The sequence below is a fragment of the Podarcis melisellensis genome (genome assembly GCF_964234715.1).
Source record: "Podarcis melisellensis genome assembly, chromosome: 3".
In the NCBI taxonomy this organism is placed as follows: domain Eukaryota; kingdom Metazoa; phylum Chordata; class Lepidosauria; order Squamata; family Lacertidae; genus Podarcis; species Podarcis melisellensis.
Window position 1 is genome coordinate 58,127,441 of NC_138530.1, and position 21,715 is coordinate 58,149,155.

The following is a 21,715-nucleotide window of genomic DNA, read 5'->3' on the forward strand; positions in this document are numbered from 1 at the left end:
GGGGGGGTTGCCAATGTGAGGCAGAATAATATCTTTATCCTTTAATATACTCCATTATGCTTTTTTGACAGTTCTTTGTGGGGTGGGTGGGCAGGTCTGACACAGAGATCAGACCACAAAGCTTATATGGAAGTTATTGAACCCTTTTGTACGTCAGCCTCTTAAGATGTCATAGTACTGAAACTATTCAGCTGGTTTGTAGTACTCAACTGATCAGGGAGGCTGGCAGTGGTTCATAAATGGGACTCTTCAATGCAAGAGAGCCAAGATGAATTGGATGTACTGAGCTAACTCTATTAGATCCTGCATCTTCTTTGGAAACCCTTACCTTTGCAATCAAGACACAGAAGGAATTCAGCAATTGCAACCCCTTTCTCCCCATACACCCTTTAACCCATTGGTCAAAGAGGATGGGAATTGTATACCAGGACAGCCCCGATTTGGGAAAGGCTCATTTAAGCAAAAGATGGCTCAGTTACTGCATCTCAGATAATATGCTGCAACTATAATACCCATACACAAACCACAGCAAAATTACAGAAACACGTGAGACGCTGGATCTCCTTTCATGCTTACAGTACAAGGAGGAGGAAGATGTTGATGGGCAAATTGGGACTCCTTCCCATGTCCCATCTCCTTGAGAAAATGGTAAGGAAAAAATAAAGCCAGTATAGGCCTTGCAAGTCTGTGTTTTGCAGGAATTGTAGCAGGACATCTTAACCTGAAATCTATCAAGCCAAGTGCAGTCCATCAGCCATGTATTGTGGACTGCTAACTGCTCAATATTATGCTGCCGCCATTTTGAAGTCCCAGAGTGGCAGAGAGAAACATGAGGTTTATGGGCTGCCAATCGCATGTGGTAGGGAAGCTGCTCTTGGCTTGCCAAGCCACAGATTGGGAAGCCTACTAAACTCTGCACTCTCTAGGCAGTGGATCCCGCTGTCACAAAGAATATCTTTCTTTACTGTAAGCTTCAGAAAAATATAACCCCGTATTTTATACAATTTTAAAAGTCTATATAGGAGAGGCACAAATATGATTTGTTTGGGTTTTTTACTGATCAGCAAAAAGAAAAATCCTGATGGATGTTCCCCTTGGTTCTTTGACTTGGCAAAATCAGATGCAAATGTATTGAAGCCATAAAGAGCTCATCTCTTTTTATATGACGTGGCTTTCATAGAGACATATTTTCTTGAGCTATATTCCCCAGCCTTGCAGCATTCATTTAACATATTAACTGTTGCATGCAGAGTCAGCCACCTACTAATATGGTAATTTTCTACACAAGCACACTTGTGCTAATATTTTCATGACTTAAAAAAAAGTATGGTGATAAATCGCTGCTGAAATCCCACATGAAACCATCGTCTCTTTGTTTCATTTTGTCAAAATACAGCAGAGTGATCCCACATTACACAGGGATATTACCGCCAAAAGTGTGCATGTCACATAAAGGAGATTAAGAGGAGGTTTAGAGCTAGGAAACCTCTCTCTTCATTAATGCATTACTAATTACCTTCTGCACCCAGAGCACAAAGGATAGGGGGGACCATTGCGGCAAAGCTCACACTCCTTTCTGTAAAGTGCTGGCTAGGTGCGTGACCACAGCACAGCCCTTTGCTCCAAAGAAAATGTGACTAAATTGGTTGTACAATGTAGATGGATACTCTCAACACAGTCCAATATCCAGTGTCAGTAGAAATTATTCTACAATACCCTTAGATTAGTAGTGTTAAAATCAATAGGACCTACTTCCATGTAATAACCATAATTCAGTGACTCCAAGTTATTGCCTCTGCTGTCCTCTCTCCTTCTGTATGTTAGGAGAACAGGAATGAAGAGGCAATTAAAAAACAGAGCAATTCCTGGTCATGGAGCCTGTTCCATTGGAGAACTTGATAGAAGATCATTGCACAAACAAGTCTTTGGATCAGGCCCAATGTAGTCAGGGAGTAAATTTTCACTGGATGTATCAGATAATGGATCTGCAAATTAGCATATTTAAATCAAATTTGCATCAGTAGATTTGTATCTGAATGTCTTTTGATGGGAAGATCCTAAATCCTTAGACCAGATCTTCAGCTGATCTCAATTAGAGCAGCACTATTGACATTATGCTATTCATTATATTCTCCATTGTTATAATGACTCTGCATAGATAGGATAATTATAGATGTAAAACCTGAAAAAATGACTGTCTATATTTTTCAGTTCATGTTTCTTTGAAACACTAATAAATGGCATTTCACATGCAGCAATGAAAAATACATACAAAAACCATTAAAAAATGCAACCATCCCTTGGTTGAATGCAAGAGAGAGGCAATGACCCCCCAAAAAATTTACCTTTACCTTTTTTTACTAGATCTGTTTCAATAGCCACCCCTTTGTTTTCGTTGCAGCTCCTCAAAGTATTCAACAGTGAAACTTTATTCAGTGCAAAAATATTTCACATTCACCCTACTTACTCTGAGCTTCCAGAGTTCATTTTACAGTGCGCAGAGTGCAACATAGCTTACCAGAAGGGTTTTTAAAGAAACAACCCCCACCCCAAACAACACAGCTCTTATATGGCACCCCCCCATGTTATCTTATTATTTAAATCAAACATATGAAAAGGGTTATCTTATAGTGAAAATGAGCTTCCCCTGCCAGCAACAACAGTGTTTTGCATACTTTTATCAGCCTTACGAGACTCCAAGGGTTTTACTGCAATGAGGGTCTTATTCCTAATACCAACCTGGTTGGGGTTTTATTCCAATAAGCTCACATCCAGATCAGAAACAGATATACATTATCATGTTTCTTTTTTAATTACTCAGATATCAAGAGTATAATTCTTACAGCCATATAAATGAAAGTGTTAAATACTTAACCTTTAAGGAGTGTCTAGAGCTCAGTAGTACTGCCTATTCTTTGACCACAGAAAGCCTCAGATTCAACTCCTGACATTTCCAGTTAAAAGGAATCTCAAGCATCTAGAAAAGACCTCTGCTCCCAAGCTATGGAGAGCTGCTGCCACAGGTGGTACGGTGCTAGATCTGACTGAATATATGAGGAAGATTGTCGCGCTCAACCTCTATACATAATGCAACGTGGTGAAGAATAGATAAGCTGCTCTGTTACATTTTTCATTGCCTGTTGTTCAGGAAAAACAAAACAAGGTAGACTAGCTTGAGCATGTGGCTTGGCCTAGGAATCTATAATACAAGTGACCTGGGCACACAGAGAGCCGCTTTAAAGGGAAATGTTATCCACAGCAGAAAGTCTGCTGGTCCAGAAGAAGGAAAATATTTAGAAGGTTTCTTTTAGTTTCTCCCTTCCTAGCATCAGAGGGAATTTTAAATGAAGGGGAAAGAGAAAGCTGGAACTTAAAATCTTTGGCGTCAGGTGAGCTACATCCAGGAGACACACCCAACTCATTTACTCTCATCTAGCCCAGTCTTGGGGTGTTTTCTGGAAAAGAGTTCAATTAAGGAAATTTTATAAGGTGTGAAATAGGTTTAATTTATGCTTGCTTTGCATAAAGTTAGGGCAAGATCCTAAATCTGTGTTAAGGGAGGAAACTGACATTGTAACTCAGCACAGCACATCTAATATAAAAACAAATAATAAAGGTGTGGGGTCCCTTAGATCACACAGAGAACTGATATTATGGAATGAACTGATATTGTTAAAATAATCGTAACTGACAATCTGTGTAGCTATTATAACATCAGAAGAGACACTGGTTTAAGTAACTGAAGCAGCAAATGCCATGTGGACGAAGGGATGCACTGGAGCAAATATCCAGTTATTTTTATCTATTTAGCTCTATTTTTTATTACAGTTTTGTGCACCTTTTAATTTCATGAGAATGTTTTGCTTTAATGAAATGAAGGCATAAGAGATTGGGGGGGGTGCAATTGCCCTCAAGGTATGTGACTTTCAAATACAAAATGGATGACTTATTAACAGACAAAGCTGTGGGAACAAGTTTGTCCAGAGATCAACCTTGTTTTGAGGTTGCTCTTCACCCATACGTCTTCATACAATTTGGTATCAAATAGTGTCTTTGCCAACTGACACAAAATCCTCAGAGCTTCCAGTCATGATCAGTCTCTTTTTTTGACAGCTCAGTCCACAACACTTCACTACAATGAAACCTCATCTAGGGCCATAAGAGACAAATGACTGAAGCAGTGACAGGATTTAATCCCTCAGGCAACAGGAGGAGGAACAGCTACCTATCACAGCTATTTAAAATCTGATAGGAAGACATGAATGAAGGCAATTTAACAAGTTTTACTGTCTCCTGTTGGGGCAAGTTGCCAGAGTCACAACACTTTTTAATCATTATCAGTGTAACTGTGTCACCTGTGTCTATCACCACGAGGAATCATCCAAAAATACTACCAAAGCTGTCTCAATTTCATGTTGGGCCTGAAGCAAGACTAGTAGAAGCTTTGTATGTATGCGACTGAAAGCCCTTCTTGGCATTAACTTATCCAGAAACGCAAAAACACAGAACTTCTCTTCCACAAAGAGATGTGATCTCACCTTATGTATTTGACACTTTCTTGATTAAATGTAGGCTTGCCATATGTCAGAAGAATTCCTAACATGTCCTGGTTTTGGGGTGTAAAAATGGCTTTAGGGGGTATTTTTGCTGCATCAGTAAAAGTCAGGGAAAACCCAGAGGTAAGCCAATTGAAAAAGCAGCAGAAACAGCTCAAAAAAAGCTTAAAATCACTGCGGATGTCAGGAATTTTACTTATTGAAATATGGCAACCCTATGCTACTCAATATTTCTACAGTTGTTGATTTGACTAACATGAAAATTGCCGCACATCAATTAAACTGCATGAGGAATAGAATCTGTAAAGTCTGAAGACCTGGTCACAATTATTGCATGCAGTGATATCTACAAGAGCACCTCTGACACCACACACATGACCTCTACTGAAGACCATGACAGCTCCTCTGTAAGTAACACTTAGAGCATATGTTGGGATGCAGCAACTGAATGCAGACACAGTGCTATCCGTAACAACCTGAAGATGTCAGGATTATTACCTGCATTCAAAGGACTGTGGGGGTTGGAGATAGGAATGACTTTGTGACATGGCTGCAACTGTCACTTGGTTCTCCGAACAAGGACACATTTTTGCCCTGGTTTTTACTTTGTGAAATCTGGTAGCAAACACCAGGAGAAAATGTTAGCAACCCCTGGTGCTGTGTTGTTGTTGATGCTTAAAATACAACTTTGACATTTTTATACAACAATGTAAAGTATAACATGATCCTTGCACCGTGAACCAGTTGAAATGTTCCAAAACTCTTCAAAAGCAACCCTTACAGGAAGCTATAGGTCAGTGGCCCCAGGTCCCTGGTATCTCCAGGTGGGGCTTGAGGGAAGACTGTGGAGATTTAGTAAGCAGTTTCCATTTAAGCCTTCTTGAAAGACAGCTGGGAGCAGTGCTTTTTTCTATGGGTATGCATACCCCAAAATATTTTGTGAATCTAAGTTTGGTCTCAATGAGGGGCAGTATTTCAATATGAGTAGGAAAATGAGAGTACCCTCAAACATTTTTAGGGGGGAAAGCACTGGCTGGGAGTATTGTCAGCTGAAGGGAGTTAGCCTATAAAAGGAAATGAGAAGTAACAATATTGTGAAGTGTTGGTGATTTACTTCTGCCTTTAATTTATGGCTACAACAGAGCAACTTCTAGTTAATGTATGCCAATATTCCCTAACCTGGAACACCTCAGGGGTTTTGGACCACAATTCCCAGCAGCCCCCAACAAATTTTTGCAGCTTCTTTATTCCAGAAACACACTCAAAACTAAAACTGAACACTGCCCTTCTCCAAACACTCCAGTTTCTTTCCTATTCCCCTTAGGTCCTTTTTATACTTTTAATACAAATCCCAGCATGCAATTTACCACCACAATGCCACAGTGCATTATTGTGTTTCTCTTAAGTGGCCACTTCCGTAAAAATGCTTCTCATAGATTGTCAGCAATCCCCACAACAATCTTGCAGGCTAGGCTGGTGTTATTATGTACATATTACTGGGAGAATAGGATTGTGAGTTTCCTAAATCTGCTCAGTTCATGGCCAAGTCTAGATCTGAATTGGGGAGGGGGGTGGTTCTGAAAAGAGGAAATAACCTGGAGCAGGGATGGATGACTTCATAGGCTGGATCTCCCCCAAACTGACTCCAGAAATTGATCAGAAGAGAAAGTCTCAGGAAGACATTCTGACCTTTTCAGGCCTTCTTTCAACACATGGAGAGGGTAGATGGCAGATCGTATCTGCTCTCCCTGCTCCCAATCTTCACACATTCATCTGAAGGTCAAAACAAGCCCTACACATAAACACTTGACATATGTTGGGTTATTACTGCACAGCAGGGAACACTAGAAAAGCAATTGTATGTGCACAGGTTTGCTTCCAACTTTATTTAAAACAGGCTGTAACCAACACAGGATGACCGGAAGTCCACGCATGCAACAGGACTTCCCCTATCTCTCTTCCTCTCTGTAGTCTCCTGTTTGCTCCCAAAATCTGCTCCTGAGGGTTAGGTGTATTCACTCTGTGAAGAGGGTTTGACTGTTAAATCACTCAGGGGAATAGGGGCCTCCTAACAATTGTCAGCATCCTTAACAGATTACAACTCCCAGAATTCTTTAGGGGTAGCCATGGCTGTTTACAGTGACATCATAGTGCTTTAAACCTGTGGTGTAAATGTGGCCAATATCCTCCTCCCAGTGGGCGTGTTAGCAGAGTGGAAGAAGGGAATTCAGATTAGGAATCATATCGGGGAAAGAGTTAAACACTCATCCTCCAGCATTGCCGCTCTGATCAAATTAAGTATCCTCTCAAAGAGTCTTGAAAACTTATCACAATCTCTGCCATGAAATATTTATTTTGGTCCTTAGTCAAAGTAATACTTTGCAAATATGTAATTAAAAAACTGTTCCTGTGGGCAAAATACTCAAACATATTAATTTGGGGCCAGGGTATGCTACTCTGCAGAGCCTTTGCTGTAAAACACCAGTTGAGAAGCCTTCATAAAAGTGATATATGAAATGTAACAAGGCATTTAAAATTAAGTAATTGGATACATCTGCTATGGGGCAGTGAGATGTGCAGAACAAGAGCAGAGTGGGAAACTAATATTCTGGATTGCCATAAGATTATTATTATGCCCCAGTGCAAGTTAAAGCTAAAGCCATGTTTGTTAGATTGGAGTGTTTCTCCTCCTTTTGGTCAGTTAACCACCCTACAACTCCGACCATCCCTGAACATTGGCCAAATTGGTTGGAGTCCAAAAACGTCTGACATGAACTGGAATCCAACAACATCTAAACTATGAGTTCTACTGCAGGGGAAAGGCAGAAGATAAGTTTCCTAAATGATAATTAAATAAACAATGCAAACCATTTTGAGACTTGTAAAGAGAAATACTTATGTCAATAGTTTGCTTTAGTTTTTAACTAGCTTCACTGTCCCTTAAATCTGAAGGACCATCTTGCCCTGAGCAAAGCGGAGTAGAAAGAGGCTTGGGAAAGTGTCACCATCCAGTTTCCGCAGTGGCCCATTCCCACCACAGAGGCCTCTGAAGGCCCATCTTGCTCTGAGGGGAAGAGAGAGTAGGCAGGAGCAGCTTTTTCTAAACCAACAAGTTTTCCTATCCATTCTATTGTATTTTTAAATACATGGTGTTGTAATAGCCTTATGTAAATCACTTTGTGAGTTCTGGCTGAAAAGTAGTATATAAAGGCAATAAGTAAATAAATGCCCATGCTTAGAATAATCAGCTGCTGTGACTTGTCTCCAGGCAGAGATGTTCTTATCCCAATACACCAGTAAAACATGACTGAAACAACCTACCTCCCAATCAAGAGGAGCTCCCCAAGCACTCCCAGACGTTTCATAGCCATAAGTATTCCCCTGACGGTCATGCCTTCACAGAAACAAACCACAACTCTGGCCTTTGGCAACCTGTCACGGAGCTTCTGAAGCAGCTTTTCGAAGCTCTTTTCACCTGCGTTGCTGTAGATCTTGTCCGAATGAGCAATGCAAAGGCCTTCTTGAGCAGCCAGCTCTTTGAAGGCTTCCATGCCACTTTCCCCATAGTTTCCTAAACAAAAAAATAAATAAATGGATTATTATTACTATTGCAGCATCTGAAAGCTTACTGAATTAACAGACACTGTAAACTGAAATAGTACAGCTGCTTTCTCCCGTTGTAAATCTTGGCTACTTAAATCACATAAGCATCTTAAACCACTGCCTTTCCTTTATTGGTTATTTGGGGGGAAATGAACTCATGGAAACTTCACTCTCAAATTGGGTTGTTAAAATGCTACCAATATCCAAGCCAGGTGAATAAGTCTGTACAACCAAACCAATCCCTGTGGGGCAACAGGGTCCAAGCTTAATAAAGATGATGTGTTCTTCATTTTGTCGTTCCTTTACTATCTAGCCAAAAAAGCAACAGTGATTTACATAATGAGTATTTCTAGCAAGAAAAACATACTTGACTTAGAGAGGCTGACTTTCCCTTGTTAATAGATACTGGAAAGCGGCAAGCATTTGGAAAAAAGGCAAAGGGAGGAAAGCGGTGCAGAGGTTAACCAAGAAAGCAAGGATTTCACCGTCTCTGGGGGCTTGTTACTGCCAAAGACAGAGGAGACAGAAATCAATGGTGCTGTCAGCTTGTTAGGGCACAAAGAATAAGCAGTGAACCAAGACCGCCAGTGTTCAGATGGGCAAGGTACCATTTTCTCTCTCTTTCCAACTGCAGCAATAACAATATAATTCAGAGCAGCCCTCCATTGGTTCAGAGCTCACAGGTGGGTTAGCTATGCTTTTTGTGTTCTGCCCTTTTGGAGTCTTCATTTGTTGCACAGAGGGAAGATAGCCACCTTCACATATCTAAAGAGCTGTCACATGGAAGATGGAGAAAGCTTGTTTTCTCTGGCTCTGGAGAGTTGGACCCAAACCAATGGCTTCAAGTTACAAGAATTCTATTATTCTAATACCAACTGCTGGTGTTTTGAAAACCCTTCCTCTTGAGAAGTACTGTTACTCATAAGGAGTTATTATTACTACTGAGCCACATGGTGACTTTGGGATCTCAGTTGTGCACTTTGTCATGGGTTTACACCTTGAATCTTTAGGGATCCATGCCCTTGAAGACTGCTGGCAGTGGTGGCTCCACCTTTTCCATGGACTCCACCAGGAGCTCATCCATTGACGCTCCAACTGGAAGCCACACAAATGGCACCTCTGGAAGGACCCTGCAAAGTTACCCCTGAACGTTCAGGGCTGGCAATGGGGTGGAGATGCCTGCTTCCCCAAGTCTTCAGTCAGTCAGTGGGAGGTCCAATTCATCCTCTGAGGAGCTGGTGTCCAGGTTAAAGCTGGGCATGACCTAGACACATTTTTAGAATGTAGCAGACTAAAGATCCTCTGACTTTACAAGCCTCAGCCATATTATATGGATGATACTGTTTCTATTTAAAGTGTCCGTGTGTCATGGAAAGGTGGAGGGGGGACTGGCAGGAGGTCTGGAGTTGGCCTTTTCCCTTAAATTTTATATAAAACTTCTATTGACTGTAATGGGAGCAAATTTAGGTCAGGACAGAGCACTTAAAAAAATATTCCCTGAAGAGATCTTTTTTATTGAAAAACTCAAGCAGTGCTATTAATTGTGTGTGACAGCCAAGAATATTTGTTTGCTATGAGGAAGTTTCCTCTGATCTTTACCTATGCAACTGATAGCAACTGAAGTGGAGAACACACAAGACTATATATTAAGAGGATATTTGCAGGAGAAAGTCTAAGAACAAAAAGACGCAGACAAACAGACCTGGTTTCTTGGATCAAGGAATGAATCAGAAACTGAAAAGAACCAAACCAAGGTAGTCCTGACTTTTTGTTCCATTTACAGTTCAACATATTCTCTGTATGGGCCTTTACAGCATTTTGAGGCTACAATAACACATGGATCCTAAGAACAGAAGAAGGGCAATGGTCCATCTAGTCCAGCATCCTGTTCTCACAGTGGCCAACCAGATGCCTATGGGAAGACTAAGCAGGGCAGTTAATATTCAGAGGCACGGAATATTTGACATTTGCAGTAGGAGATGCTAGTCAAAGTGGATGTGCCAATATACCTTAGGGTGCGCGGACCATTGACCTGAATCATGCAATTTATATGTTCTATATATGGAATCTGTCCTGAACCCTTGTCCTGCCTGGTGGCAAGTCAGTATGTCAACTCCAGGGTCAAGCCACATGTCCAAAATCTAAACCAAAGCAGTCCCACATAAATCCTGGACCATCCAAACTAACATGGGCACTTAAGCAGACCCAGCACCTCAGCTCTGCTGCCCTTTTATACTTTGCATGCTGACTGCAGCATCTGGGCTTGATGAGGCATCTGACCCGCACCTGTTCCAGCTAAGGAATTACACACCTCCTCCCAGTGCTAGCGAGTTCCACCTGGCCAACTAGGGAGCTGGGCTGTGGGCCCTTGCCTGCCTCAACCTCCTGGAGCTCCCTACACCTGAGAGCCTGCCGTGTTTGTGGAGACAGGAACCCCCCTGACTCCGGCGTCCTGCTACTCTGGTTCCTGTGTACTGACTCCCATCCCCATGACATCCTCCATAACCCTGTGAGTACTTCCCACACCAACCTCTCCTTCTCCATCCCCAGCTTGCCGCAGTGTGTCCCAGGCTAAGTGACACACCTTGCCAGGATCCTCTTCCTCCTCCCTGTTGTCCTGCCAGATCACGACACATAGATAAGGTTGGTTCGTGTGATATAGAAAGTAAACATAACCATTAGCCACTGTTGGCTGTGATATTTATTTTATGAGACAATTGTGTTGAAATTGCATGTTCAGTGTATGTAAAAATATATATTAAAAACCTTGAGTTTTTGCATATACAGAAAGCCACTGGGGTGGTGGTACCTTCCCTTGAACCCTCACTGGGGCTCAAAGAAGTGAGATCAATGATGTGAAGCAGCATGATGGATGTTGTGGTGAAGAATGCAATGCCCCCTGCTCCAGTTTCTATGCTCAATCACAAAGACAGATGGTTCGAGTAAAAAGGCAGGCCTAACCTTCACAAAAACAGACACTGCTGAAACCATCACAGTCTTTATTGAACATCACTTCTGTGAGCAAAGCATAAAAGTACAGTTGCCAACCATTTTCTTCTTGCAGAGTCTGTCTCTGCTTCTGCAGCTATATGAAGGACAGTAGGATAAAGATACAGCTTTCCTTTTCACCGTAACTTTGTGCTGGGTACCACTGAATCTCTTACAGTACTGCCAGTCCTGCTCTTTGGAAAGACAGAAGCAGACATTGGAGAACAAAGATGGCGGCCCTCACAGGAAAGGCGAGTTTCCTACTTATTACTGCTGCTTCTGTTGTAGCCCTTCTGGTTGCCTACTTGACATTGGGTGAAGAATATCCTTATATCTGTACATGTTGGAAGCCTTCCCCATTGCCTGTTGGGAGACAAGAAAGGAGTGTGATGAATAAAAGTTAGCAGCTGCAACAGACAATACATGGGGCCGTGTGATTGTAAATGCCCCAGCCCAGCTCCCATTCTCCCCAGTGACATTCCCCATGAGGCCTATATTTAGAAATTGATCTGTTGGAGAAGACAACGTAGTAATAAAGACAATACTCACACATCTCATATAGTGGAATGTACTGGCGTTGAATCTCCATTCATTGTTTGTTCTGCTCCATGTGTCTTGGCTCTGAACCTGAAAGTTAGAAGGAGTCTTGGGTGTTTCACTACCAGTTTCAATAGAGTTCTGGGTTTCTTTGGTGTTCATTATGGAAAATTACTTACAGTTTGGGATTTGCAACCAATAGGTAAATTTTTTCTCCAACATCAATACTTACTCCTTGTCCCCTATGGGGGAGACACTCTCCACTTCATACCTAAAGTTAAGCCATAGTTGGTTTCACCTAAGTTGTGCTTTGGTTGAATGTCTGAACCCATTTCAGGCAACTAACCATGGTTTATTTTACAGCAACAAACCACAGTGTGAAGCCATGGTTTGTTGCCAGCTTTAGAATATCGGCTTTCTTTAACCATGGTTTGTCACCACACCTGAACTCATGATCCTGGCTTAATTCTGGTTTGTTTTAGCAGCCACCCAGGTGCTTGCCAAGCTACAGGCAAGAACAGCTGGAAAACAAAACCAAGCAGCTCTCACTGGTGTTTTCTGAGAATTAGCGCTCCCTCCTCATTCTGTTTGGTAACAGACTGATTTTCCTATCCAACTCCCCCCAACAAGTCCTCCCCCTCAAGTCAACCTGTCTAGCTTTGCTACAGCTTTACAAGGAGAGGAAAATTGGCTAATTGACTAAGATCTATCCAGGAGTGTACTTTGAAAGCACAACTTAACTCTTAGGAGGTTTGAATGACCTTCTGAGGATAAAAATAAATAACTTTGAAAGAGAAACCAAAGCTTAGGGTCCCCACTCCACAGCCCTATTGCTGGGATCTTCTTACATAGACACCTAATTGACCAATCAATGATCCTGACCCAGCACAGACTCCAACTACATAGCATGCATTTAGCATGGGATTCCTGTTAAAGAGTTGGATGATGGGTGGCAAAATAACAGCTTTTTGGAGGGGAAGGGGAATGATCCATCTTGCTGGGTGGTCTGTGGGGAATAATTTGCTGAAAGCTTGAAGATACCAATCACTGACAGGAAGGTGTAGTAAAAATTTCCATTGGGGGGGTCAGTGGGTGTTGTCGGAGTGTCAAGGAAAGCATTCACAATCCTTCAGCTATGTGAATTGATAATTTCAGTCAACAAATAACTTTAAGGACAATCCTTAAAGTTAATCCCACCCAAATTAGTCACCACCCCTACATGTTGCATAAGGAAATTCCATAATTTCACAATGCACTGGTAAGAAAGGGATATTAATTTCTGGTCTCAAGATTACATTGTGTGGGGCAAGGGAGGAAGGGAGGTTGTGGAGCATGCTGAAAGCAGCCCAAAATGTCCCAGGAAATTTCCATGCCCCATTTGAGCATAGTTAGGCATGCCATATTTCAAAAAGTAAAAACCAGACCACCTATCAGAAATTCCCCTCAAGATGTCCATTCCACCTTTGAAATCCCAGTAATGTCCGGGGAAATCTATATGGCAGCCTTAAGCATTGTAAGCAAGCTGGTGATGTGGTGAGGCTATGCTAGCCACATCACTTGATCCAGCTGTGTTGATGCATTAATCTGAGCTGCTGATTTATGGTGTATTTTGTATTTTTTTAAGGTTGCAATTGTTGGTTTCATGCTGTTCACTGCCATGCGACTTTTTTTCTTAATGTAGCCAGTATATAATTTTTTCAAATAAATGGCAGTGCAGGAACTTTGCAAGGGCATTTGTGAGAAGAGAATAAATCAGGATTGGGTAAAACAAGCCATAGTTTCATAGGTCATTTGCAAGACTGATCATGGTTTGGTCTATAAACCATGGGTAAAACAAATCCTGGTTTAGTGTTCTGTGCAAACACAGCCAGTGTTAACCTGTGGGGTGTTGTTAAGCTTAATTAGTTGTTAAGCTAGTTAGTGGTTGATGTTTTATTGTGTTTTTAATATTTTGTTGGGAACCGCCCAGAGTGGCTGGGGCAACCCAGTCAGATAAGCGGCATCTAAATAATAAAATTATTATTAAAATATAACTAATTAATACATAGCTTCATCATACTATACTGGGTGGGGAGACACTGTAGCCATGGCTGTTTCTCCCCCTCTCTGACTTACCGGTGTCATTACAGCCTCAGCTGCAGCAGTAGAGTTGAGATTCCCGGTGGGTATTTGTATCTGGAGTCCCGAGCAAGGGTTTCAGTAAGGGTTGTGAGAAAATGAGTGTTAGTACTTCACATTGTTTCTGTTTCGTAATGAGCCTCAGTTCCTGGTGCATTAGGCTTGTCATTCCTGCATTTCACTAAATGTGTCCTCAGTTATCTAAGCACCTGTAGCATGGGACACCTTGATCTTTCTTGATCATTGTTACTGCAGCACATTATCTGCTCTGTTGGCTGTAATTACAAAGAACCTTGAAGCCCCTCTGAGCCATACAGTGTTCTATGGTTCCCCTTTCCTTTAACTCCTTAGCTATAAAATGAGCAGGCTTAGTAATATGCTGCCTTATATGGGAATTGTAAGGATAAATACATGAAAAAATGGTGAGGTGATCTGATACTATGGTAACAGAGTGCTTGATAAAGATCCGTATTGGACAGGCTTCCGAGGTAGCAGCTAATAAGCTAATACAGGGCACATTTGGCACTTTGAAGTTTGAGCAGCAGCATTCTCTAAATGCTTTCTGCTTTAAGAATAAAAGCTCCCATCAAAAACAAGCCCCTTTGAGGTTTTATATAAACAAGAGGGTAAAGCTACACGCTCAAAGCCCAGCAAAGAAGCTTATTACGTGGCAACCACATAATTTTGTACAGTCTGAGAATATGGATAAATGAGCCACCCAATAAATACACTTTCGACCACTTATCCAATTCCTGTTCCCTAAATAGATCAATTCACATTCATCATCCTTTAATACCTAGCACATTACTGAACACAGCCATCACACCCTATGGCCACAAAGCAGATTGTTAAAGGGAAGCTGGTAGCCATTGGATTCTCTTTAACCTCCCTCTGCTTCCAGCTAGGCCTGCCGGGCCAACTTTCTTTATATTTTCTCTGCTGCCAACTTTCAGAGGAAGCACACATGTACAAGTCTCCCCTTCCCACTGTAGAGGATGTCCTTTCTAAAGAATTTGCTTTTCAATCCTTCTTGCTTTCTGGATCTGCCTCACCACGGTATCCAGAACCTTCTTCATTGTCCTGCTTTGGCATCCATCTCATCTGCATATGGGGCAGGCCATTCATGAAGAAGAGGGGATGGGATCATGCCTGGCACAACGAGGAGTTCAAAGCAGCATAAATGGGGCTCATCCCACTGCATGACTGGCTTAAAGCCATCTGGGGAGCTCCATGGCTAAGTGGAGTTTTGAACTCAAATCTCCTTGACCCAAGTCCCACTATACTGTGCTGTCCTTTACTACTTGGTGGTTAAGTGCTAAGATACCAGATGTAGTCTTTTAGGGCTCAGAGTTATTTTCCTGCTGTAGCCTTGTGTCTATATGATGACATTTGGTTGGTTCTGTTGCAACTGATTACATTGTTTTGTGGTGATTTCTGCAAGTCACCCTCAGCACATGTGCTTAGAGCCATCCTAACATAGATACATTCACAGAGTGGAACAGAAAAATCTGTCCTATACTATGAGACCGTAGTTTGGGATCGGGAACATTTTTTGCCTGGTGATATTTATTTCTCCTATCCTAGCAGGCCTACTTTGGCAAGTGGGTGGGACCACCTACCTGTCAATCATCTGACATCATATTGACTCCAGGTGACTGAAAAGTGGGTTGCCCCACCCACCTGCCAAAGTTGGCCCTCATTGGTGGTGGTAGTGGACCAATCAGGACTGACTGGTGTGGGCCTCATCTGAGCAGGATTAAGCTCCCTGCATATCAGCTGACATATAGGGGAGTTGATTCTCCTTTCTGCAGCAGCATCTCTACTTGCCACACACCAGACATTTTGTATGCTGTCAGATGTGGGATATGTGGATATAGCTTCTGGAAAACAGCCTGATGGACCAACCGAGGGAGGCCTGGTGGAAGGAACACAGACAGCTGGGATCCATGATGAGACTCCTGTGGACATGTTATAGCCAGAATTCAGATAACAGAATAGATCATACATCCATATACCAGTTGGGACTGGTTTTGCTAGAATGATTGTCATGGAGCTGGGAACTTTGAAAAACTGATCAAAATTTAGCTAAAAACACTACAAGTCAGGGTAATACCACCACTAGACGTCTAAACAGGAAGCAAATATATTGATGCAAGGTGTATACTACAAAAATCCCAGTACATTATGAGCAAATAGTTCTCAGGAAGATCTTTTACTTGGAGATGTAAAATTTCCTGGTTAACTGCTAATTCAGTTTTCAATTGAAACTACTGTATTTCAACAGTTTTCATGAGTGCTGCAGTGTGCATTTTATGAGGTTAGATTTTCCCTCTGAAATGTTGCCATTTGAGGTGGGTGAAAATGTTAACAACCCCCTCCCACTCACCTCATACATGTTTCTGTTTATTTTTCCTTTGATCTGCTGTTGCTTTGAGAGAGGATTACACCCCCATTCCCCATGCAATCAGCCTAGCCTTCCCTACTTTGTTATGCTGCTTTAGCAAGTTTATTGCTCACCAGCCCTGCACAGCAAGACTTGCATCCTGATACAGCTCTTGATGCAGTTACATATGACTAGTTCAGGGATGAGATGGGCGTAAGAATATGGATCCACAGTGCCACAGAATACAAATGCCATAATCCCATGCAGCATAACTTTCTTGTGTATCTGAGAGTGCATTCCCATCCATATTTCTTCCCAATTCTTTAAGAAAGTATGGCTGGATTGGGAGAAGAAGCACCAGTCTCATCTATGGGGCATAGCCCCTCTTCCCCTAACATCCACTCCCTTGTGCAAAAATAATCACTGCAAAGGAAGAGGTGCATTTCTTGGGAGTCATGAAGCTTAGCAGTCATAAAGAATGGGAACAGAGCCAGACTAGCACCCTGGACAGCACCTGAAGACAGAAGCAGTTAATTCATGGGTCAGCACGAAAATAACATAGTAGAGAAGGAGCACAGAACACTTCCACCAACATACTGATAGTCGCTAATGTGTTCATGAAATTTAAAAAGGTAAAGGTACCCCTGCCCGTACGGGCCAGTCATGTCCGACTCTAGGGTTGTGCGCCCATCTCACTTAAGAGGCCGGGGGCCAGTGCTGTCCGCAGACACTTCTGGGTCACGTGGCCAGCGTGACAAGCTGCATCTGGCGATCCAGCGCAGCACACAGAAACGCCATTTACCTTCCCGCTAGTAAGCGGCCCCTATTTATCTACTTGCACCCGGGGGTGCTTTCGAACTGCTAGGTTGGCAGGTGCTGGGACCGAGCAATGGGAATGCACCCCGCCACGGGGATTTGAACCACTGACCTGATGATCGGCAAGTCCTAGGCGCTGAGGTTTTACCCACAGCGCCACCTGCGTCCCTCATGGAATTTATCCCCCTCTAAAAAGGAGGGGGGAAATCATGCACTTGAAAGGAAGGATATAAATGTAACAATGCACAATACAGGGGTTGCAGCAGATGCAGAGGTGTATCTGCCAGAAAGGGCTGTGCCTTTCCTCAGTCATATTACTTGACAGGCTGGTTTCTGGCAAATGTATGGATGTAGACAGGCATTCCTTTGATCCAAGTGAGAGAATTAAAACAGATGCACAGATATCCATAAAATGTGAACAAATCAGCTGACAATAAAGTGACAGTAATAAAACAGGCCTAACACATTCGTTATAAAGATATTTGCCCATGTTCAGCAAAACACAATTGCTCTGATCTATGTGCACGTTTCTTCTTTCAGCTTTCATTGAAGTGTGGAGCATCTTGAGTGTACGAAATCCATGAGTTCACATTTGAGAGTACTCAGGGCTCTGATTGGTTCAAATGTATCTATGTGGATCTTTGTTTATTTTTATTTTTTGATTTAAGTCAGTTTGAGTTGCCTTTGGCAAGGTTATGATGATAAAATTAGAAAACAATAGAACAGAAGGCTCTTCTGTATGTGTGTATGTGTGATAGGGGGCTAGGATATGCTGTTAGATTGTCATGTTTGACAACATGTGGGTGTTCTTGCCTCATGTATTCATGCTGGCAAGCTAAGATTGGGTGTTGTGTCCCATTGCATCCACACCATGTGTACGTAGAGTGGGAAACCCATGTGTGTCATTGTCACAAATAGTGAAATTCATATATGCCAATGTCATATGAAGGTTGCCTGTCATACAATGCATAATGTGCTTATGGTGTTTGCTGCCACAGAAAGTAGTGATAAATATTAGATCAAGACAGAAGCAGGCTGCATTTGCCACAAGGGTGCAATAGATTGCATCCTTTTGGGGGATCTGCACACACAAACCAACATACTTACTGCTATATATTTGGAAGTACTTGTCATGTAGAACTCAGCCACTAATACTCTGTTGAATGTCTCCACTCCCTTGCCCCATTCAACAGCTATGTTATGACTGAAAACCATAGCATAAGAGCCAATCTCTTCCTTGGGTTGCATGGGGAATAAATTCAGTTGCACACTTGAGGGGGGGAAATCCTGATATTCATTTGTCTCTGTAATCTTTCTGTAGATCATATGAAACAACTTTATAGAAAATCTCCATCAATCAGATAGTTATAAAGCAAATGAACATTATGTCACCACCACCACCACCACCATCAGATTTATGTTGTTCATTGCTCTTGTTCTTCTTGCCTTTCCTGTGCAAGAAGATGAAACTTCAAAATAATTTTTTGTGAAGTCCTTAAAGATAAATTTGCATTCTGTTTGTTCTGGCTATTGGTGCCATTTGGCTCACACACTTTTATTAGTATGACTATTAAATATTGAAGGGGATTGAAGGAAACCTTTGTCAAATATTTGGGTTACTTATTTCCAAATATGTAATATGATATTGTATTCTTCTGTCGTATTATTGTACATTTTCAAATGAAAAATCAGACTAAATAAATAAATAGGCTTCTGTTGTAGTAGTGAAGAAGAATTTAGTTAGATCAGAAGTCACCTCTTCATCTTCTGATTATGCCCCTCTGCAGGAAACTATAAATTTCAACAACACCAGCACCACCACAGTTAACTCTAGTGTTTCTGTAACTTCCTTTCAAACATGCATTAATTCAATAAGACAATGAATGGATATGCTATTTATGCACACATACCCTGCCCCCCCATCTAATCATTTGCATGGTACTATGGACGCGGGTGGTGTGTGGTCTAAATCACTGAGCCTCTTGGGCTTGCCGATAATGAGGAGAATTGCTCCATTACAAATTGAATGAACTGACATTTCAGAGATGTGAACATTCATAAACAGTTTGTTAAACCTCACCGCAGGTACCTCAGCGGTTGTGATTCATCGAAGTGGGTATGTTATTTCTCTCTCACAAACAAGCAAAATGGTGGAAAAGGCCCATAAATGCAATAAATGTTTAAACAGAAATTAACAGGCTGATCCTATTCCCAAATTATGTTGACTGGGAGGGACAGGATCACTCTTAAGGCCCATGGTACTGGCAAAAGTCAAGATAAACCAGCCTAGGTACTGCCAGAAAAACCCTACCAGTGCAAGGCATAAAATTGGACAGAGTGAGGAGGACTGGGTGTTGCTTGTGCAGGAGTTGCTAGACTTGAAATGGAGTAACTAAAACCCCCATTCCCCCCCCACTGCCCTCTAGGCCACAACAGAGTATAAGGTTTCAACTACAGATGTAAGAAGGCATCTATCTCCATCCCACCTCATATTCATCGCATGCAGCACTTCTTTCAGTTCTGCTGCAAAACAACATTATTCGTCTTACTTTCAGTTATGGTGAAATTTGATGTAATTAATTGTGCAATTCATCTGATCATCATTAAGGAGAAGAGGACGACAGAGGACGAGATGGTTGGACAGTGTTCCCGAAGCTACCAGTATGAGTTTGACCAAACTGCAGGAGGCAGTGGAAGACAAGAGTGCCTGGCGTGCTCTGGTCCATGGGGTCACGAAGAGTTGGACATGACTAAACAACTAAACAACAACAACAAGTTGTTTCACACCATTCACTTCTATGCAAGGGAAACACAGTGCAAACAGGGGTGAGGCAATAACATACAGGTGCCATCTCTGTTGTCTTTTAGATACCTACTGAAGACCTTCCTCTTTCAACAAGCCTTTTAAGTAGAAATCTGTCCTAGTCTATAGCTGCACTGAATTTTAGATGATCTAATTGTTTTTTATTTTCAGAGGAAGTGCAGGATATAAATTTAATACATTGATGATGATGATGATGTTAAGTACTATCAACAGACTGAAAACAACAAGAATGAATGTCGATCATATTTGCTGGATTGATTTCTGTTCCAGATATAAGCAAACATTGGCAATTTAAGATCTCATTTCCTGCAATTTTTTCCAACATCCCTAGTCTCATCTAACTCAGCAGTCATCACACTCTCCCAGGAGTTTGTAAGCAGCAACCAGGAAACACAGGCGATGGATGCAACACAGAAGACAGTATGCCATGAAACTGTGCTCCCTATTTCCAAAAAAACAGGAAGACCAGAGTAATGGGAATAACAATTACTAAAATAATTCCATTTTATTAAATGAATGTGTTGCTCTCTCAGCATACTTGTATTGAATGTGCCAGTCCGACGAAATTAGTATCTCCTGCATATGAAGTAGATTAAATTAAGAGTAGTGTCTAGGACCGAATCTTCTGTTGCTAAATGCACTGCAATCACAGTAATCCCACAGTAATCCTAACCAATTAGTGATTATTTTAACATTAAATACCATACATGTTAATTCCTTTGCTGCCATCAGAGTACATGCTACCTGTCACTTTGCAGATGAACATAATCACAAAAGTCCATTGTTTTGATCATACAACCTAAATTAGATTAGAAAAAGAAATGAAACCGTAGTTTTAATATTAATTTGCATACAGAGAACAGGTAGTGGCCCCATGCCCATTGCTCAACCATTATAATTTGGTATTAATGAGGATAATTCTAAAAATAAACACTCCAGACTAGCTTCTTATAGTAATAAAACTGTAGCAGGTTTTTTTTTAAAAAAATGAAATGTTAATACAGATTTTAATCCTTCTTTGTAGCATAACCACTAAACTGTAACATATGAATGAAGTTTTAATTTCAGGAGCCCATTAGTGCTGTCAATCACTTGAGTCATTAATGCAGTTACCTTAAAGAGGCTGCTACATTGAATTTCTGAACAGGTATTATTCCTTGAGAACAAGAGACATGTCCAGTATCGTTAGCTCAAGGCTCAGTAATTTGGCTATTATTTCTGAAAATTGGGAAATGTTGCTTTAGGAGTAGGCGGTACTCTAATTGTCAGGTTGGAAGGGACCCAAGAATTCACCTACTCTCTCCCCCTACTGCAAGCAGAAGCTTAAACCTTCTATCCTAGTCCTTCAGATTAGCAGAGACAACCAAGACCACAGTGCTTTGAGGCAGAATGCAGGTAGAACATTCTACAAAGGGCCTGCAGAGCAAGCAACGGCAGGTAACCTTTGCAAATGAAGAAATCAATATTGACTTCATTTCAGTATTTACACAGAAAGGAAGCAGGGATGAGACATCAATCAGCACTGACATAACCAAGGCAAGAAAAGGGACCAAGGGTGACAAAGAAGAATTCCAGAAAACACTTGAACAATTTGAACAAATTTAAGTCAATGGAGCTCCAATAACATTTTCCTAAGGATTGGTTATGAGTTCACTTGGCAAATCTCAAAACTATTACACCGCCTTATGTGCAACCAGGTCCATCAGTCAACTTTGTGGTTTTTTTGTGTTTTTTTTAAAAAAGCTTTGTCTGGAGATCAGTCAACCAATCTGCACCCTCAATATATTGTCCAAAAGCTGCCACATGTAGAAGGATTAATTCCTCATGGGCTGCCCAGAGAAATCAAAATTCAGCTTCTAAGGCCTGAAATTGCACTCAGCTACCTGGTTC

The 21,715-nt window shown here is 41.6% G+C and overlaps 1 protein-coding gene across 5 annotated transcripts in view; it reads right to left on the reverse strand.

The window, feature by feature from the left end:
* The window catches only part of GRM1 (glutamate metabotropic receptor 1), a 177,812-nt gene that overhangs the window by 113,338 nt on the left and 42,759 nt on the right, over positions 1-21,715 (reverse strand). For all 5 annotated transcript variants that reach the window (XM_081905141.1, XM_081905140.1, XM_081905142.1 and 2 more), the window contains one exon: positions 7,878-8,127. In XM_081905141.1, the coding sequence (XP_081761267.1) occupies positions 7,878-8,127 (250 nt within the window). The remainder of the gene's footprint in view (positions 1-7,877; positions 8,128-21,715) is intronic.